The sequence below is a fragment of the Neoarius graeffei genome, chromosome 24 (assembly GCF_027579695.1).
Source record: "Neoarius graeffei isolate fNeoGra1 chromosome 24, fNeoGra1.pri, whole genome shotgun sequence".
Lineage (NCBI taxonomy): Eukaryota > Metazoa > Chordata > Actinopteri > Siluriformes > Ariidae > Neoarius > Neoarius graeffei.
In genome coordinates, this window is record NC_083592.1 from 44,883,580 (window position 1) to 44,898,497 (window position 14,918).

At 40.4% G+C, this 14,918-nt stretch overlaps 1 protein-coding gene across 38 annotated transcripts in view; it reads left to right on the forward strand.

Moving 5' to 3' along the window:
• camk2b1 (calcium/calmodulin-dependent protein kinase (CaM kinase) II beta 1) overlaps nt 1-12,978 on the forward strand; it is a 147,265-nt gene extending 134,287 nt beyond the window's left edge. For 17 of the 38 annotated variants that reach the window (XM_060907316.1, XM_060907320.1, XM_060907319.1 and 14 more), the window contains 8 exons: nt 961-1,009; nt 3,819-3,911; nt 5,907-6,029; nt 6,840-7,040; nt 7,417-7,492; nt 7,612-7,706; nt 8,312-8,546; nt 9,762-12,978. In XM_060907316.1, coding sequence (XP_060763299.1) covers nt 961-1,009; nt 3,819-3,911; nt 5,907-6,029; nt 6,840-7,040; nt 7,417-7,492; nt 7,612-7,706; nt 8,312-8,544 — 870 coding nt within the window. In that variant the 3' untranslated portion in view covers nt 8,545-8,546; nt 9,762-12,978. The remainder of the gene's footprint in view (nt 1-960; nt 1,010-3,818; nt 3,912-5,906; nt 6,030-6,839; nt 7,041-7,416; nt 7,493-7,611; nt 7,707-8,311; nt 8,547-9,761) is intronic. The other 21 variants (XM_060907339.1, XM_060907341.1, XM_060907343.1 and 18 more) reach the window with 3 other exon arrangements.
• Nucleotides 12,979-14,918: the final 1,940 nt, after the last annotated feature.

A 14,918-nucleotide genomic window follows, 5' to 3' on the forward strand; every position in this document is an offset into this window, starting at 1 on the left:
CAATAAATAAATGACCAAGTATAATATTTTTGTCTCATTTGTTTAACTGGGCTCTGTTTATCTACTTTTAGGACTTGTGTGAAAATCTGATGATGTTTTAGGTCATATTTATGCAGAAATATAGAAAATTCTAAAGGGTTCACAAACTTTCAAGCACCACTGTATTTGAGTTGTTGTAGCCTTCTAGTCAAGTCTGGCCATTCTGCTCTGTCCTCTCTCGTCAACAAGGCATTTATACGATATGTACAGAACTGCTGCTCACTGGAGGTTCTTTATTGTAAACTGTAGAGATTGCTGTGTGTGAAAATCCCAAGAAATCATCAGTTTTGAGTACCAGCAACCATGCCACAGTAAAAGTCACTGTGTGTGTATATAAATAATCAAAAGTGTATTTTTAAATGACATTTATTTATTCAGAGTCCTGAATCAACAACAGGTGATTAGGAATCTTTGTTTTAATGCACTTGCATATTGCAGGCGAATAAAAGTATTACAGGATCTTTAACATAGAATAAAACAGGATCGTTTTAGACGATCACAGGATCTTAAACGTTTGCTTTCAAGTATGTATTATAAAACGTAGAAATTCAACTAGCATTTAAACCGTGAAATTTCAAATGCAAACCCTAGTGACCTTGGTCTTTCTGAGCAGGCCCTGTTTCCACAATGAAAAATAGCGTTGAGCCTCCAGAGTCATATTCTCTGTGGAGTTTGAAATGTGTGTGTTTAATATCCGTGTGTATATAACACGCATGTTGCAACTGTTTTAATGAGCTTTGCCATGCATCAGCAGACACTTAATTGTATGTGATCCCTGGAGTTTTGTTCTCGAGATGTTAATTTAGGATACACGTGTTTTGCTGTATGAGCGCACAGAGGATTATGTCACCCTCCCACCTTGCTGAAATGAATGCCTGAGTTTATTTTTTAACAGTTTTTTTTTTCTTCTTCTTGCCCCAGGAATCGTCTGACAGCAGCAATGCCACAGTGGAGGATGAAGACATGAAAGGTGAGAGTAGGAAGGAGCTTGGAAAGGAAAACAATGCTATACTTCACTTTAACAGGAAACACGGACTCTGTGTGTGTGTGTGTGTGAGAGAGAACAAGGTTAAATGCTGCTTTGTAAAGCTTCTGAAACCCAATCTTTATGGTGTATGCAAAATAGATGGTAAGGTGTGTGAGAGAGAGAGAGATTGAGATTTAAGGATCCATGCCCCATGTTGGGATTAGTGTGGATAAGTTATCGGTGTATCAGGAGCAGCAGTGGTTGTGTTGAAGTGCTGTTTGAATGCTCATGATTCATATAGATGATAAGGATCTGATATTTTGTAAATCTGCTTGTTAATCATGGCTAAGGTTTTTTTTTTGCATATTGTTGGTGCTGTGCTTTTTTGATCATTGTAGAAGCTTAGGTGACGCTTGATTGGAATCCACTGATGATCTGCTTGCTGTTTTTGCCATGTGTCATCTTTTTTTTTTTAGTCTAAATGATTCTCTACAGGGCTGTTACATTCCTTTAGAAATGCATTTGTTTCGTTTTGTACTTTAATTAGTTAGGCTTTGAACTCGCAGTCCTAATGAATATTAAGTAGGTAAACCATTTTTAGCATAGGGCTACATAAACCACGTCGCATAATAGGTCGCATAATAGGTCGCATAAACCACGGAGAGTGAAAATCATCCCTTTTTAAAGAAAGACAAATTGCAGAGGCTCTGTCACCATTTTAATATCAACTAAGATGCATTTAACAGTTATTCCATGAAATTGAGTCGTACATGAGCTGATAGCCAACAAGGCCCGTAGCACTGAGTTGACTATAAGCCATGTACAAGAAGATTGAGTGGAATACCTGTTTTATTCTATCCACATTCACTGGATTTTGAGAAACAGAGCATTTTTATTTTTATTTTTTGCAAATTCGATCAATAAAAACTTTATACAAAACGTCAGACAAAATCATTAACGCTGAGAATGTAAGCAAACCGGCGAAATGACGGGAGCCATTTGTGAAAAATGCTATAATTCTTGAAAAATAAAAGATACGTTCTTACCATAAAATACTTTTATCCCATATTTCACTGTGCTTTTTTTGTATTTTGGGGGGTTTTGTTTTCGAGTAGAGTTTTTATTTCGGCCTCAGTTGGTTCAGCAGCACGCGCCACCATTTTGTTTTTCTCTAGAGTAGCCAATCAGAGCACATGAATGCTCATATCCAGTGAATGTGGACAGAATTTATATATATATATATATATATATATATATGGCCATTTTATATATAATGCCCCCCCCCCCCCCCCCCCCCCCCCATTTTAATACCCGCAACATACAGTTAGCTTTCCTGTTTACTCACAGCATATCTGCCCTATGTAGGGTGTAACATACCAATGTTCTCGAACCTTGCTAGTGCAGTTTTGTTCAATAGAGTCTCAGATAATTGATGTTTTACAAATAAAATTGTTCTAAAATGTGTATTTAATTGATACATAATTTTAAGAAATATATGTGAAAATTTAGGATTCCAAAAATGTACTCGGAGCCTTTTACCCTTTATTTATCAAATGATATAATGTTCACTTAGCCAAAAAAAAAAAAAAAGTGTAAGAAATGCATCTTTTCTTAGACTTGTGCTGAGACCTCATATAACTAAAATGTAGAACAGGTTTTATATAATTTTGGGGAATTTTTTTTTTTTCATTGTGGGTGTGAAGAAAGTTTCAACAGTGCAGGGTGCATCATTCATGAGTAAGTTTGCATTAATTGAAGGTTAAGATTGAATATTTTTGAAAACGTATCTAAATATACGGTGTAAAGTGTGCATTTTTTTCAAAGTCACATCCTCATAACAGGTGTTATGTTTATAATAAAATAATTTAGAGTACAGTTAATGTTTTTTTCTTCAGAAACAAATTGGTTGGTGTGTGTGTGTGTATATATATATATATATATATATATATATATATATATATATATATATAAAATATAATTTTATTTATTTACTATTTTTATTTTATTCATATATAGCTGTATATAAAACTCTAGCTTCACATGGAAGAATCATGTAGGCATATACATTCATTCACTTTAACAGAATCACCTGTACACCTGCTCATTCATGCAGTTATTCAGTCAGTCAGTTGGCTGGAGATTGGAAAAAAGGACCAGCCAATGTTCTTTAGCTTTCCAGTTTCATTGAACCTGTGTCAGACTGTAGCTCTTGTAGTCCATCCACCTCATGATTAACGTGTTGCGTGGTCTGAGATGCTTTTCTGCTCAGCATGGATATGAAGAGTGGTGATTTGAGTTAATATAGCCTTCCTGTGAGCTTGACCCTGTCTGGCCATTCTTCTCAGACCTCTTAAACTGAGATCATATAGTATTTTCCCCAGTTTGATGTGAAGATTGACTGAATCTATTGACCTGTATCTGCATTATTTTATGTATTGTACTGCTGCCATATGATTGGCCGATTGGTTAATTAGATGAATGAGCAGATGTTCAGGTTAAACTGACTGGTTAAATATATTTGTTGCTTATATTTTCATGTGGTTGCGTTATCATTGTACATGTATATCCTCAGCTTTGGTGGCTACCGTATTATTGCTTAAAGTTCCTAAACCCCCTCATGTCCGACAGCCCCGGTCGTCGCTCCGTTACATTCTTCCACTAGTGTGTTTTTCTTCTGATCTCTCTCATTGAGTGTTGCACATTTCCAGCTCTGGTGGATCTTTAACGTGATGACTCCACCACTGGTCCAGTGTGTCCATAATCTGTCTATTTATGCTCTCATCTCTCTGTGTTGCTGGGGGGTGGGCCACAGGAAAGAGTGTTGATAACAGCTCAGGTCAAACCCAGTCAAACCCCAGCTTCCAGGCAGACTACACAGTTCAGGGTCCTGCCCCTCCAGTCTTCTGTGAGTGACACTATGACCCTTGACTTGTGGCCTAATTCAACTGCTCATCTTCCCTTGCTAATCTTTCATCCTGTGTGTGTGTATATATATATATATGTGTGTGTGTGTGTGTGAGCGCGCTCATATTTCTTTACTCAGTCATGTGACTCTGAGTGATTAAAAACTGGAAGATACTTCACTTTAACCTTAACTTTATTAATCTGGTTCTTTTGTGTGATAACAATAAAATTTCCATCTTTCCTGAGAGACTACCCAGGTAACAGTTTGAAAGGGCATTACACTACGCTGATGTTTAAAAAACAAACAAAAAAACCCCTGCATGTTGAGAATTGGTCAGAAAGTGCGTTGATTTCAGGATTCAGGTGTGTCTCCTGCCCATAAGGGTTGCACAGTATGTCATTATCACAATATGTTTGGCGTTAGCCCTGCATATTTTATGTACATCTGACAGATTAAAAGCGACACCCACTAGATGGCATGTCAGAACCAAAACTTCCTTGTTTGTCAGATTTCCAAAGCGAACTGTAAAGTGTTTAGTGATTTCGTGCATAACGATGTTAAACACAATGACGAGCTTTGTCTCTCATCAAAGTTTTTTGCTGCCATCGTTGTGATTGTTGTCATGATCAAATCGAAAAACTTTGATTTTATTTTCAAAAGTATTTAACCTAGAAGATCCAGAAGAATGTTGCACAAAATGGTAGGTTTAAAGGCTTCAAGAGTAGTTCGTAAAATTCAAACACTATCCATAATCGTTAACCTGTTGTTGTTAGTACTCAATAACTGTCACTATCGCAATTGTACAGATGCGGATGCGATTTGAGATACAATGATTGTTTAGCCAGTAGCAGACGCAGTGTCATGTGGTGCTGTACTGCCTCCACTGTTTAAGTCCTTTATTTTTATAGCGCTTTTAACAATAAACATTGTCGCAAAATAGCTTTACTGAATTTTAGTGACTTTAAACATGAGGTAATTTTATCCCTAGTCTATCCCTAATGAGCAAACCTGTGGCGACGGTGGCAAGGAAAAACTCCCTCAGACGGCATGAGGAAAAAACCTCGAGAGGAACCAGACTCAAAAGGGAACCCATCCTCATTTGGGTGATAACAGATAGCGTGATTATAACAGTTTTAACACGAAGTCTCTTTTGTTTACCGATGTTTATGTCGGTATTGCACCACATGGATCATAGCAATAATTTCTGAAGACAAGCGACGCTCCAAATGACTACACAGCCATCTTTCGTACATGTATTTGTAGTAAACAGCAAGTATAATCCAGGCTTTAGGAATTTTCACATTGCAGAATGCTGCAATATTTAAATGAACGCTTAAATAAAGTTGTTTTATTGTGTGAATTAGGAACCAAGAACAAACATGGTTGCTCAAGATGAGTAGCGTGGAACCAGATGTGATGTCTAGCCAGGAAGCCTGTCTGGATTCACCAGTGACAAACTTTTCATTTATGGGAGAGTGGGGAACAAATTTCTGTTCCAGTTCAATAGAGAGGTGCTGAAAATAGGCAGAAAATTGTCAACGTTTTCTGATCGGTAGGCATACGGTACCATGGGGTGGGTTTTGGGTTGTTTGTTTTTCTTCTCGCCGCAGTTTACTATTATTTTTTTTTTTATAAAACCTGTCCCCAGTGATGTATTCTCATTAGAGATAACATCTAGCTCCACAAGATTGGATGAAAGCTTTACCCGTGTCACCATGACTTCATTGCATGGCTTTTAAGTATTGCCAGCCAATATAAATCTTTTTCCAAATGGTACAGCTGTATTCTCCAGACAACCAAGAAAGGAACCATTTGATCAGCGGTCATCCAGCGTAAGCGGTTTAATACATATAGCACCGGAAAGTTTCTTATCTGTATTCACCTTTCCACTGCTGTGTCTGTCCTCTTGTGTCCTCCATCCCTCACATTGACTCCTCTCTCTTTCTCTGTGATTTTTGCCTCCCTTCCCATTCCCTCGTTTCTCGGCCCTCCCAGCCTCCACCAAGCTCTCGGACCTGCTGGGTGTGGTACGCAGGGGCTCAGGCCCTGCGGCTGATGGCGAGGGGAGCGCCAGTACCCCCTCCCCCACCCCCCAAACCCCCAACATTCCCATGCAGAGTAAGTATAAGGATGGCGCTATACTTGACACGTAACTATATGTATGTGTACGCACATGGCTGCTATGCAATCAGCACTGTTCATACATTTTTGCATATCTGGAAGATATGGAACAGATATGTCGGGGACAGACAACACTTGCCCGTGAGATTTCATGCTAACTATTTGGACAAGCTTATTTGGAGCCACTGAGTCTGCTGCTGCCATCATGCGTAATGATACGAGTGTGGACACCATGGCTCTGCTAATTTACACTGTGCCAAAATTTGACCAAATTGGCAATCTGAAATTGTTTTGTTTGGTCGGTATTTAAGTCTTCACTTTTAATCCGCTGTCACGTTGTCCACGATATAAACAGTATATTTTCACATCCATTGTATATATGGTGCACAGCAGGGCATACTTCCACCGTCATATACCTTGGTATTGAATCGTCATGCATAGCACTCACTTCTAAGGTCACCCAATCAATGCGCCAAAAGATCATGGGATATGTGGGATAGCCATCTTGCGTACACATACGCATAGTGAAAATGAAGTATAACGCCAAGTTACAGGAGACAAAATTATAGAGCTAGGCTCTCTGACGGAGCTTGTCCCTCATGTTATGATTTAATGCCCATTCCATATCAACTATTAAGCGTTTATAAATCATAACTTGGGCTCTAAATACCCTATTTCTGCTATTCTTTATGTTGCATCTTATTCCTTGTTACCTTGTCTACTGTCATTCTTTCCATTCATTACTTCTTCCTCTTCCATCCGAGCTCTTGTTCTTCTAAACATTTGCTTTGTTGCTGAACCGTGCAGTGTCGCGTCTGACAGATCTTATGAGCAGCGTGCGCAAGAGTTCAGGTCCCCAGGCCAATGCTGACTCGGCTACACCCAGTCGACCACACACTGTCACAAACCCTGTTCCTGCTCCAAACCCTATTATTGCCCCATCCCAATACTGCCAATCCTCCCCTCCTCCCCCACAGCCCTCCTCCAGCCCCCTGCCTGCACTGCACTGTGAGTACTTTTACATAGCAACTTGTCGTTGTTTGTTTGTTGTGAGGCTGTCTGTAACGCTAACAGACTAACATGCACCTGAACTGGTTGACTGATTTCTTGAGGATGCTGGAAAAAGTGCGTCGTTCTGAAATACATCAAGGATCTGTGACCATTAGAGTTGCAAAAGTGTGTGACTGGGAAAGATGGTGTGTTGAAGCATCGTGGTTGTTGGCTTGTTGGTGTTTACAGGACCCATGCATTAAGAAGTGAATGTTCTGAAAGGTGATTCATGACTAGTGCAACACTCATTGTGTGGCTTTGTGTGTGTGAGAATGAGTGAGGGGGGAAAAAAAAAAGGTGTTTCCTGATTTTCCTTGCCTGCTTTCTTTGACAGCACGCAAACAGGAGATCATTAAAATCACTGAACAGCTTATTGAGGCCATTAACAATGGAGACTTTGAAGCTTATGCGTAAGTCACGAAATATGTTTTTGAATTGTGGGTGTATGATTTCCATTTTGGGTACTGCTTTGGTGGACGAACGAGTACATTTATTTAAAAAGCTGTTTTCTTTTTTTTTTTTTGTCCAGTAAAATCTGTGATCCTGGTTTGACCTCATTTGAGCCGGAGGCACTGGGGAACCTGGTGGAGGGCATGGACTTCCACAGATTCTACTTCGACAACTGTGAGTGCACTAAACGTCATAATAAAAACTTAAGAAAGTACGATTTTCACATCTAGTTAAGCTATTTGACGAATGCATTTGTCTGGGTTTCCTCCGTGTCCAACATCTCATGAACTACCTCAGGGAAAAAGACATCCACAGCTTTACCACGACTGACAAATCATTCATATTGAGTATTTTTAAATGAACAAAAAGCAATAAAACCAAGTACCCAAGGATTTTTATTTATTTATTTTTTTAATTAATTTTTTTTAACTAATATGTTCCCGCCAACTCTGTGAGCCCAAAAAATGTTTTCAGCCATTAAAATGATGGTTGTCTTGGGAGATTGCGAGTTCAAATCCCAATGATGCCACAGCTATCCATCCTCTGAACAAAACTGGGATGGCATACTTTCTCTCCCCATCAGTCAGAGCGGCACTAGCCAATCATGGGCATCTTTGTGCTCATGTTATGAGGAAGAGGGTAGATAGCACTTAACTCTGAATGGGTTACGTTGCCTTGTGATGCAGCTGAACTCAAGCACATTTTAAGATATGAAAATCTATAATACATGTTGGAATGAAACACTTTTTTTTTTTTTTTGAATGTAATTTCTCTCCCAGTATTGTCTAAGAACAGCAAGCCCATCCACACCACCATCCTGAACCCTCACGTGCACCTGATCGGTGAAGACGCCGCCTGCATAGCCTACATCCGTCTGACGCAGTATGTGGATGGGCAGGGCCGGCCACGCAGCAGCCAGTCAGAAGAGACAAGGGTGTGGCATCGCCGGGACTCCAAGTGGCAGAATGTCCATTTCCACTGCTCGGGAGCTCCTGCCGCTCCACTGCAGTGAAGGTGAGCCAGAAAACACTCCTCCTTACCCTTCCCCTCATTGAAAAGGTTCCCATTGCTGGTGCAGGTTCAGAGAAACGCCAGACATTCTTAAAGTGCATATCACGGGTAAATTTAGGAGCAAGCTCAATGTAATTCTCCTATTTTATATTAAACTTTGGTCAAATATCTGTCACATTTTGCATTTTGTGCAATTTTTTTACCTTGCGCAATACCAGAAAAATTCAGTTGAAATCAAGCCATTTGAGGCAAATTGGTCCGCCTCGGAAAAAACTTGGCATTTGGATTTCCCGGCAAACATTGATTTTCGTGATGTCGCGTGCGGGACGGCTCCTTCTGAATCCTACGTCAGCGCTGGTTTGTTTATGAGAAAACGACCTGGTGGTTTTCTGCAAATTTCTTCAACGTTATCGCGTAATTATTAAAATGGTTAACAGATGTATCGTAGGAGGGTGTAGCAACACCAATCTTGATGGGATTAGTACTCATCGTTTTCCAAAAGACCGGACAATGAGAGAGAAATGGGAGCGCTTGGTCTACACAGGCTGTGCACTGAAACCGTGCAAAGCTCTCGCAGCCTGCTGGTGCTTCCGCAGATAACGTCACAAATCTGGCTCCAGACTCATCTCATCTCATCTCATCTCATTATCTCTAGCCGCTTTATCCTTCTACAGGGTCGCAGGCAAGCTGGAGCCTATCCCAGCTGACTACGGGCGAAAGGCGGGGTACACCCTGGACAAGTCGCCAGGTCATCACAGGGCTGACACATAGACACAGACAACCATTCACATTCACACCTACGGTCAATTTAGAGTCACCAGTTAACCTAACCTGCATGTCTTTGGACTGTGGGGGAAACCGGAGCACCCGGAGGAAACCCACGCGGACACGGGGAGAACATGCAAACTCCACACAGAAAGCCCTCGCCGGCCCCGGGGCTCAAACCCAGGACCTTCTTGCTGTGAGGCGACGGCGCTAACCACTACACCACCGTGCCGCTGTAAAGGGACATACTTTCATATAAAAAAAAAAAACACGAAATTGGTCCAGAATGTGCACTTTAAGCTCCACCCCTACTTGCAATGGTTTATTTATATGAAGTAATGCCTTGGTATTGAACGCAGACCTTGCATTATAATATATGGTTCCAGGTGCTAAGCTGCAATTGATCAGTTTAACGACGTGTCATGACCGATGTACTTGTGTGTTTGTTTGCAGGGACAGCTTGTTGTAGCCACATGCGAGAAGAATGTCCAGCCAGAGAGGGAGAGAGGGAGAAAGGAAGGGGGAGGGAGGAAGGAGAGGAAGTCCAGTGTCAGTGCCTGACCCTTCCACACTGGGCTCCGCCCTTCACCTATCAATCACGTCTCTGTGCAATGTCTACCCCACCCCCTCCCTTGTTCCCCCCTCCCACTGTGTTGCCACACCGTGCTGTGTGTGAATGAGCCAAGTGAGGTGATCTCTGACTGTCCGTGACGTGTCACGCTTTCTCCCTCACTGTCTCGGTGTGAATGACGAGCCTGTGTGTTCACACATTTTTAATATTCTAATTCATATTAATCATTGATATTATTACTGTTGTTTATTAATATGATTACTACACAGAAGCAATCGTGTGTCATTTGTACAGTTCATATTCTGGATGCTAGTGGTTTCTGAGTTAAGCCTTTTTTTTTTTTTTATAGATAGCATGACACTCAGTGTATCCACAGTGGTTGTTTCTATAGTAACACAGGCGGTGAGTTGAAGCACAGTGTTTAGTGTGGGATGATTCAAAGCTCGACTACACAGTGTGTGTGTGTGTGGTTGCAAGCAAAAACATTGTTAACGTGTGTGTGTGTGTAGGGTCAGAGCTAAACAGAGTGATACACAGCAGTGTGTTTGGGGTCTTCCAGTCTTTCGTTGTGCCCTTTCAAATATTGCGAACAGCGATTGCAAAGGACGTCACCTAAAGAATCACGAAATAATATCACTAAAGAATCTCTGTGCTCACTTATCGCTGCATACTTGATCCTGATCTCAGCAGCTCCGACACCGACTGCAGTATCAGTATTAAAACAGCCCATCAAACATTTCTGAACTGTATTAAAGACAGCGCGTGTGTGCGTGTACATCAGTAGCATGCCAGCTCAGCTTGCACTATAAGCCATAATCCAGCTAAAGGTGCTACATATCACTCTAGCCTGCATCTATCTTACCTGTACATGCAGCACAAACAGCACATACATGGGTTCCTTGTATCGGCTAAAACCTGATGCGTGGCTAAAGAACCGGTTTATTAAGGCTTATTAAGTGAGGAAGGATGTAGCAAAACCCTTGGCTGTGAGTGAAGATCTGAATTTTCATTTGACAGAACTGCAGGCTGCGACTTTTTTTTTTCTTTTCTTGCATTTTAATATCATTTCTAATTTCGTCACAAGGGTTGGACGTTATCCTGTTGTGTTTAAGTATATATCTTAAGGTTAAATAAGGTTAAGGATAAATATATAGCTCTCTGTCTCTATTTTTATTTATATATATATATATATATATATATATATATATATATATATATATATATATATATATAAAAAACATGATTTGTTCACTTTTTGTTTTTCTTCAAAGGTGTGTTTGTACTTGACAGCAAGTTGCTACGCTGGAAGAGGAAAGATGATCTGAGGATAAGGTATTAATAAGTGACGAACCTATCAGAGATATGTCAGGGAAACTTTTGTAATATGAGGAGTGTGGAAGTTAAATTCTCTTTACATGAAGTGTACTTAAGACAGATAACGTATATCGCATCCAGAAGGGCCGAGCTGTACGCCGGTGTTAGTCGGCTTTCGAGCTGCAGATGAGCGTGAGGGACTCAAATATGAGAGAAGCCTAATGATCAGGCGAATGAGCTGAGAGAACCCTTTGTCCTTGAAACGAGGTTGTTTCAGAGGCTTATTCATCGTTTGCGTCCTCAGGTTGTATTTATTTATTTATGTATTTATTTATTTAAGTATTTTATCTCACTTTTTTTGGTCATTCTTTTTCACTTCTGTCCTTTGTACAGCTTTTTTTTTTCGTCACAATTTTTCACTCACAAGCTCATTTTATTTTCATTGTTTTACAGAGTAGTGACAATATCAGGCTTTAGTGAATGTTATCTTTGAGCTTTATAGCTTTGATGGGCACTCTCCCCCCCCCCCCCCCTCCCCCTCCCCTTTACAGATCCTACAGTGAATCATTTCAAAGAAGTCCTGTTTGTGAACTGGAGCGACCCCATAAGGCAATCAAGCTGGGTATCTGTTTTGGCTCTAGTACTGTGCTTCGGGCCGGATGTATTTTTAGAGTTGATTCTTTGTGGATCCCTTTTGTGTCCCACTCTGGATGGCTCATCTTGTCTCTTGTCTTGACACAAAGTGATATGAGACTAGTACATATGTTTATATGTGTGCTATAAAAATACCCCCACCCGTTCACTCCTCGAATATATATTTAAAAAAAAAGCTTAAAAAACAACAAAACAGCATGTAAAATGTACTAATATTCTTCTTTGTGTGTTTACCATTGAAAATAATCATGTAAAATAAGTGATGCACATTATTACTATTAAACAGGACACACAGTATTAAAGCAGCAGTTTACTAGCATTTTAGACGGACTTTCTTTGCATGACAAGTCACTCAAACATGAAGTTTGGTGTTCCTTCTTTCTTTTTTTTTTTTGGTTTCATTTTCTATTGAATGCTGGTTAACTAAACCTTTCTCTTATCTATTTTCCAAGCTTTGTAAGTGCATAAAAATATTTTTGTCTCGAGATGATTACGTAAACGAAAGGTGTAATAACACCGACAAGATCAAGATTATAAAATCGGTGATAATATTTCAAGGCATGCTTTTGTATTTAAGCTCCTGGTTGTCAGTGCAGGTGGCTGACATGTCTGAACAAACAGGAACCGAGGATTGGATTTGCATTCAGCGTGAATAACTCTATTGGATAGACACTGAAGTCATTCGAGTGGTTGTGTTTAATACACTTAGACCTGCGGAGTGAAAACCCAGTTGCTCTTATTCATCAGGGAAGTCGAGACGTAGACGTACTTGCTTAGTTTAAAATTGCTCCGAGTTATGAAATGGCAGAGAAGTTTGACATGATGTGAATTATGTAGTAATATTACCTGCACTGACAACGCAACCACTCGACTCGGGTGTTTTAGTACCGTATTGTTTCACTCTGTTTCTAATGCCCTGCCGTTCTTCCGTTTCACCTAGTTGCTCTGAAGTTGAAGTCTTCACAGTAGCCTGCTGTCAGATTTGGGTTCCTGTATAAGATATTATACTCTTTTATTTCTCGGATTATTCTTACTCTTATCGTTGCTCTGTTCTCAAACTTGCTATGTGTTACCTGACTTAAGGAAATGTGTTCAAGTGTTCAAAATAAAAATGAAGGTTTAAATACTAAAGGGTTCTCTGGATGCTTCATCTATTCATTTAATTTGACAAGTGGATTAAAAATAAGGTGTGTAATTGTTAATATGGTAACATTCATTGTGAGATGTTTATTTTTTGCACGAGTGTTTCTGTGAATGCTGAGAAATTTGTGTCCCAGAGCTATCTCTAGGCCTGTGTGATGTGGAGCGATCTAAAACTTGTACATACAGCAAGAACTCCTTGGGGCCTACTGTGGAAAAAATTCGGCAGACCTCTTTGGTATTTCTTAGTTGTTGAAAAAATTGAAATAAGTGTGAAAATGGCTGGCTTGGCTTGTCCCGCCTACCTGCAACCTTGGTTTGAACCAAGTGGTATTTCTCCAGTGAAAGCCAGCAGACAAGATTACGCTCTGTGCACGTCATGGATATGAGTGCGTTTAAAGGAAATACAACTAAACTTGATGCGGCTTGTAATCATTTCGATTGCAGCTCAACCAAAGTAGGCGTCCTATGAACTTGCGGTCAACTATGTGACGGTGCTGAATTCAGCCCCAGAGTTGCAACGGTTACTCGGATACAAGGTTTGTCTGCCTCGCGTTATCTGGCAGGGCAACAGAACAACATCTCGTACCAAAAACAGTACACATGATTGTGTGTGTGTGTGTGTGTGTGTGTGTGTGTGTGTGTTTTGTGTAGAGTTGAGTGTGTAAAAATTGAAGCGTACTTTTTTTACGTGTCAACTATGCGACGGTGATTACATCTGCATGATTAACTGTGGTAAGCAGTCAGTATGATGAAACAAAGTGGCAGCCCACTCCCTTCACGCACATGACCCTGGGTGATAACGGACTGAGACCAATGGACATGGCAAGCCAAAAAGCCCAAAACTTGTCAACAATGTGAAGTATTGACAATGCTTCACAATTGCTGGATACTGCAGTGCAGGCTACAATTCCACCAACAATGTCTCCTGATGAAGCCAAATTTGAGACAGCAAACCATTTGATTTTGACTTTAAAGGAAGTGCACGAGAAGTAACAGACTGAGGGTAGTTATTATTAGCTTAAATATTTTGACTAAATATAGTCACAAACTAAGACCAAAAGTTACAAGTTAGTATTTTATGTCATTTATACAGCCACCAGGATCGAATTTTAAAGAACAGGGATCTATCAAAGTCTGATCTTCACAACACATGTTTGTGGAAGTGTATCATGGCACGAACAAAGGAGATTTCTGAGGACCTCAGAAAAAGCATTCTTGATGCTCATCAGGCTGGAAAAGGTTACAAAATCATCTCTAAAGAGTTTGGACTCCACCAATCCACAGTCAGACAGATTGTGTACAAATGGAGGAAATTCAAGACCATTGTTACCCTCCCCAGGAGTGGTCGACCAACAAAGATCACTCCAAGAGCAAGGCGTGTAATAGTCGGCGAGGTCACAAAGGACCCCAGGGTAACTTCTAAGCAACTGAAGGCCTCTCTCACATTGGCTAATGTTCATGAGTCCACCATCAGGAGAACACTGAACAACAATGGTGTGCATGGCAGGGTTGCAAGGAGAAAGCCACTGCTCTCCAAAAACAACATTGCTGCTTGTCTGCAGTTTGCTAAAGATCACGTGGACAAGCCAGAAGGCTATTGGAAAAATGTTTTGTGGACGGATGAGACCAAAATAGAACTTTTTGGTTTAAATGAGAAGCGTTATGTTTGGAGAAAGGAAAAACACTGCATTCTAGCATAAGAACCTTATCCCATCTGTGAAACATGGTGGTGGTAGTATCATGGTTTGGGCCTGTTTTGCTGCATCTGGGCCAGGACGGCTTGCCATCATTGATGGAACAATGAATTCTGAATTATAACAGCGCATTCTAAAGGAGAATGTCAGGACATCTGTCCATGAACTGAATCTCAAGAGAAGGTGGGTCATGCAGCAAGACAACGACCCTAAGCACACAAGTCGTTCTACCAA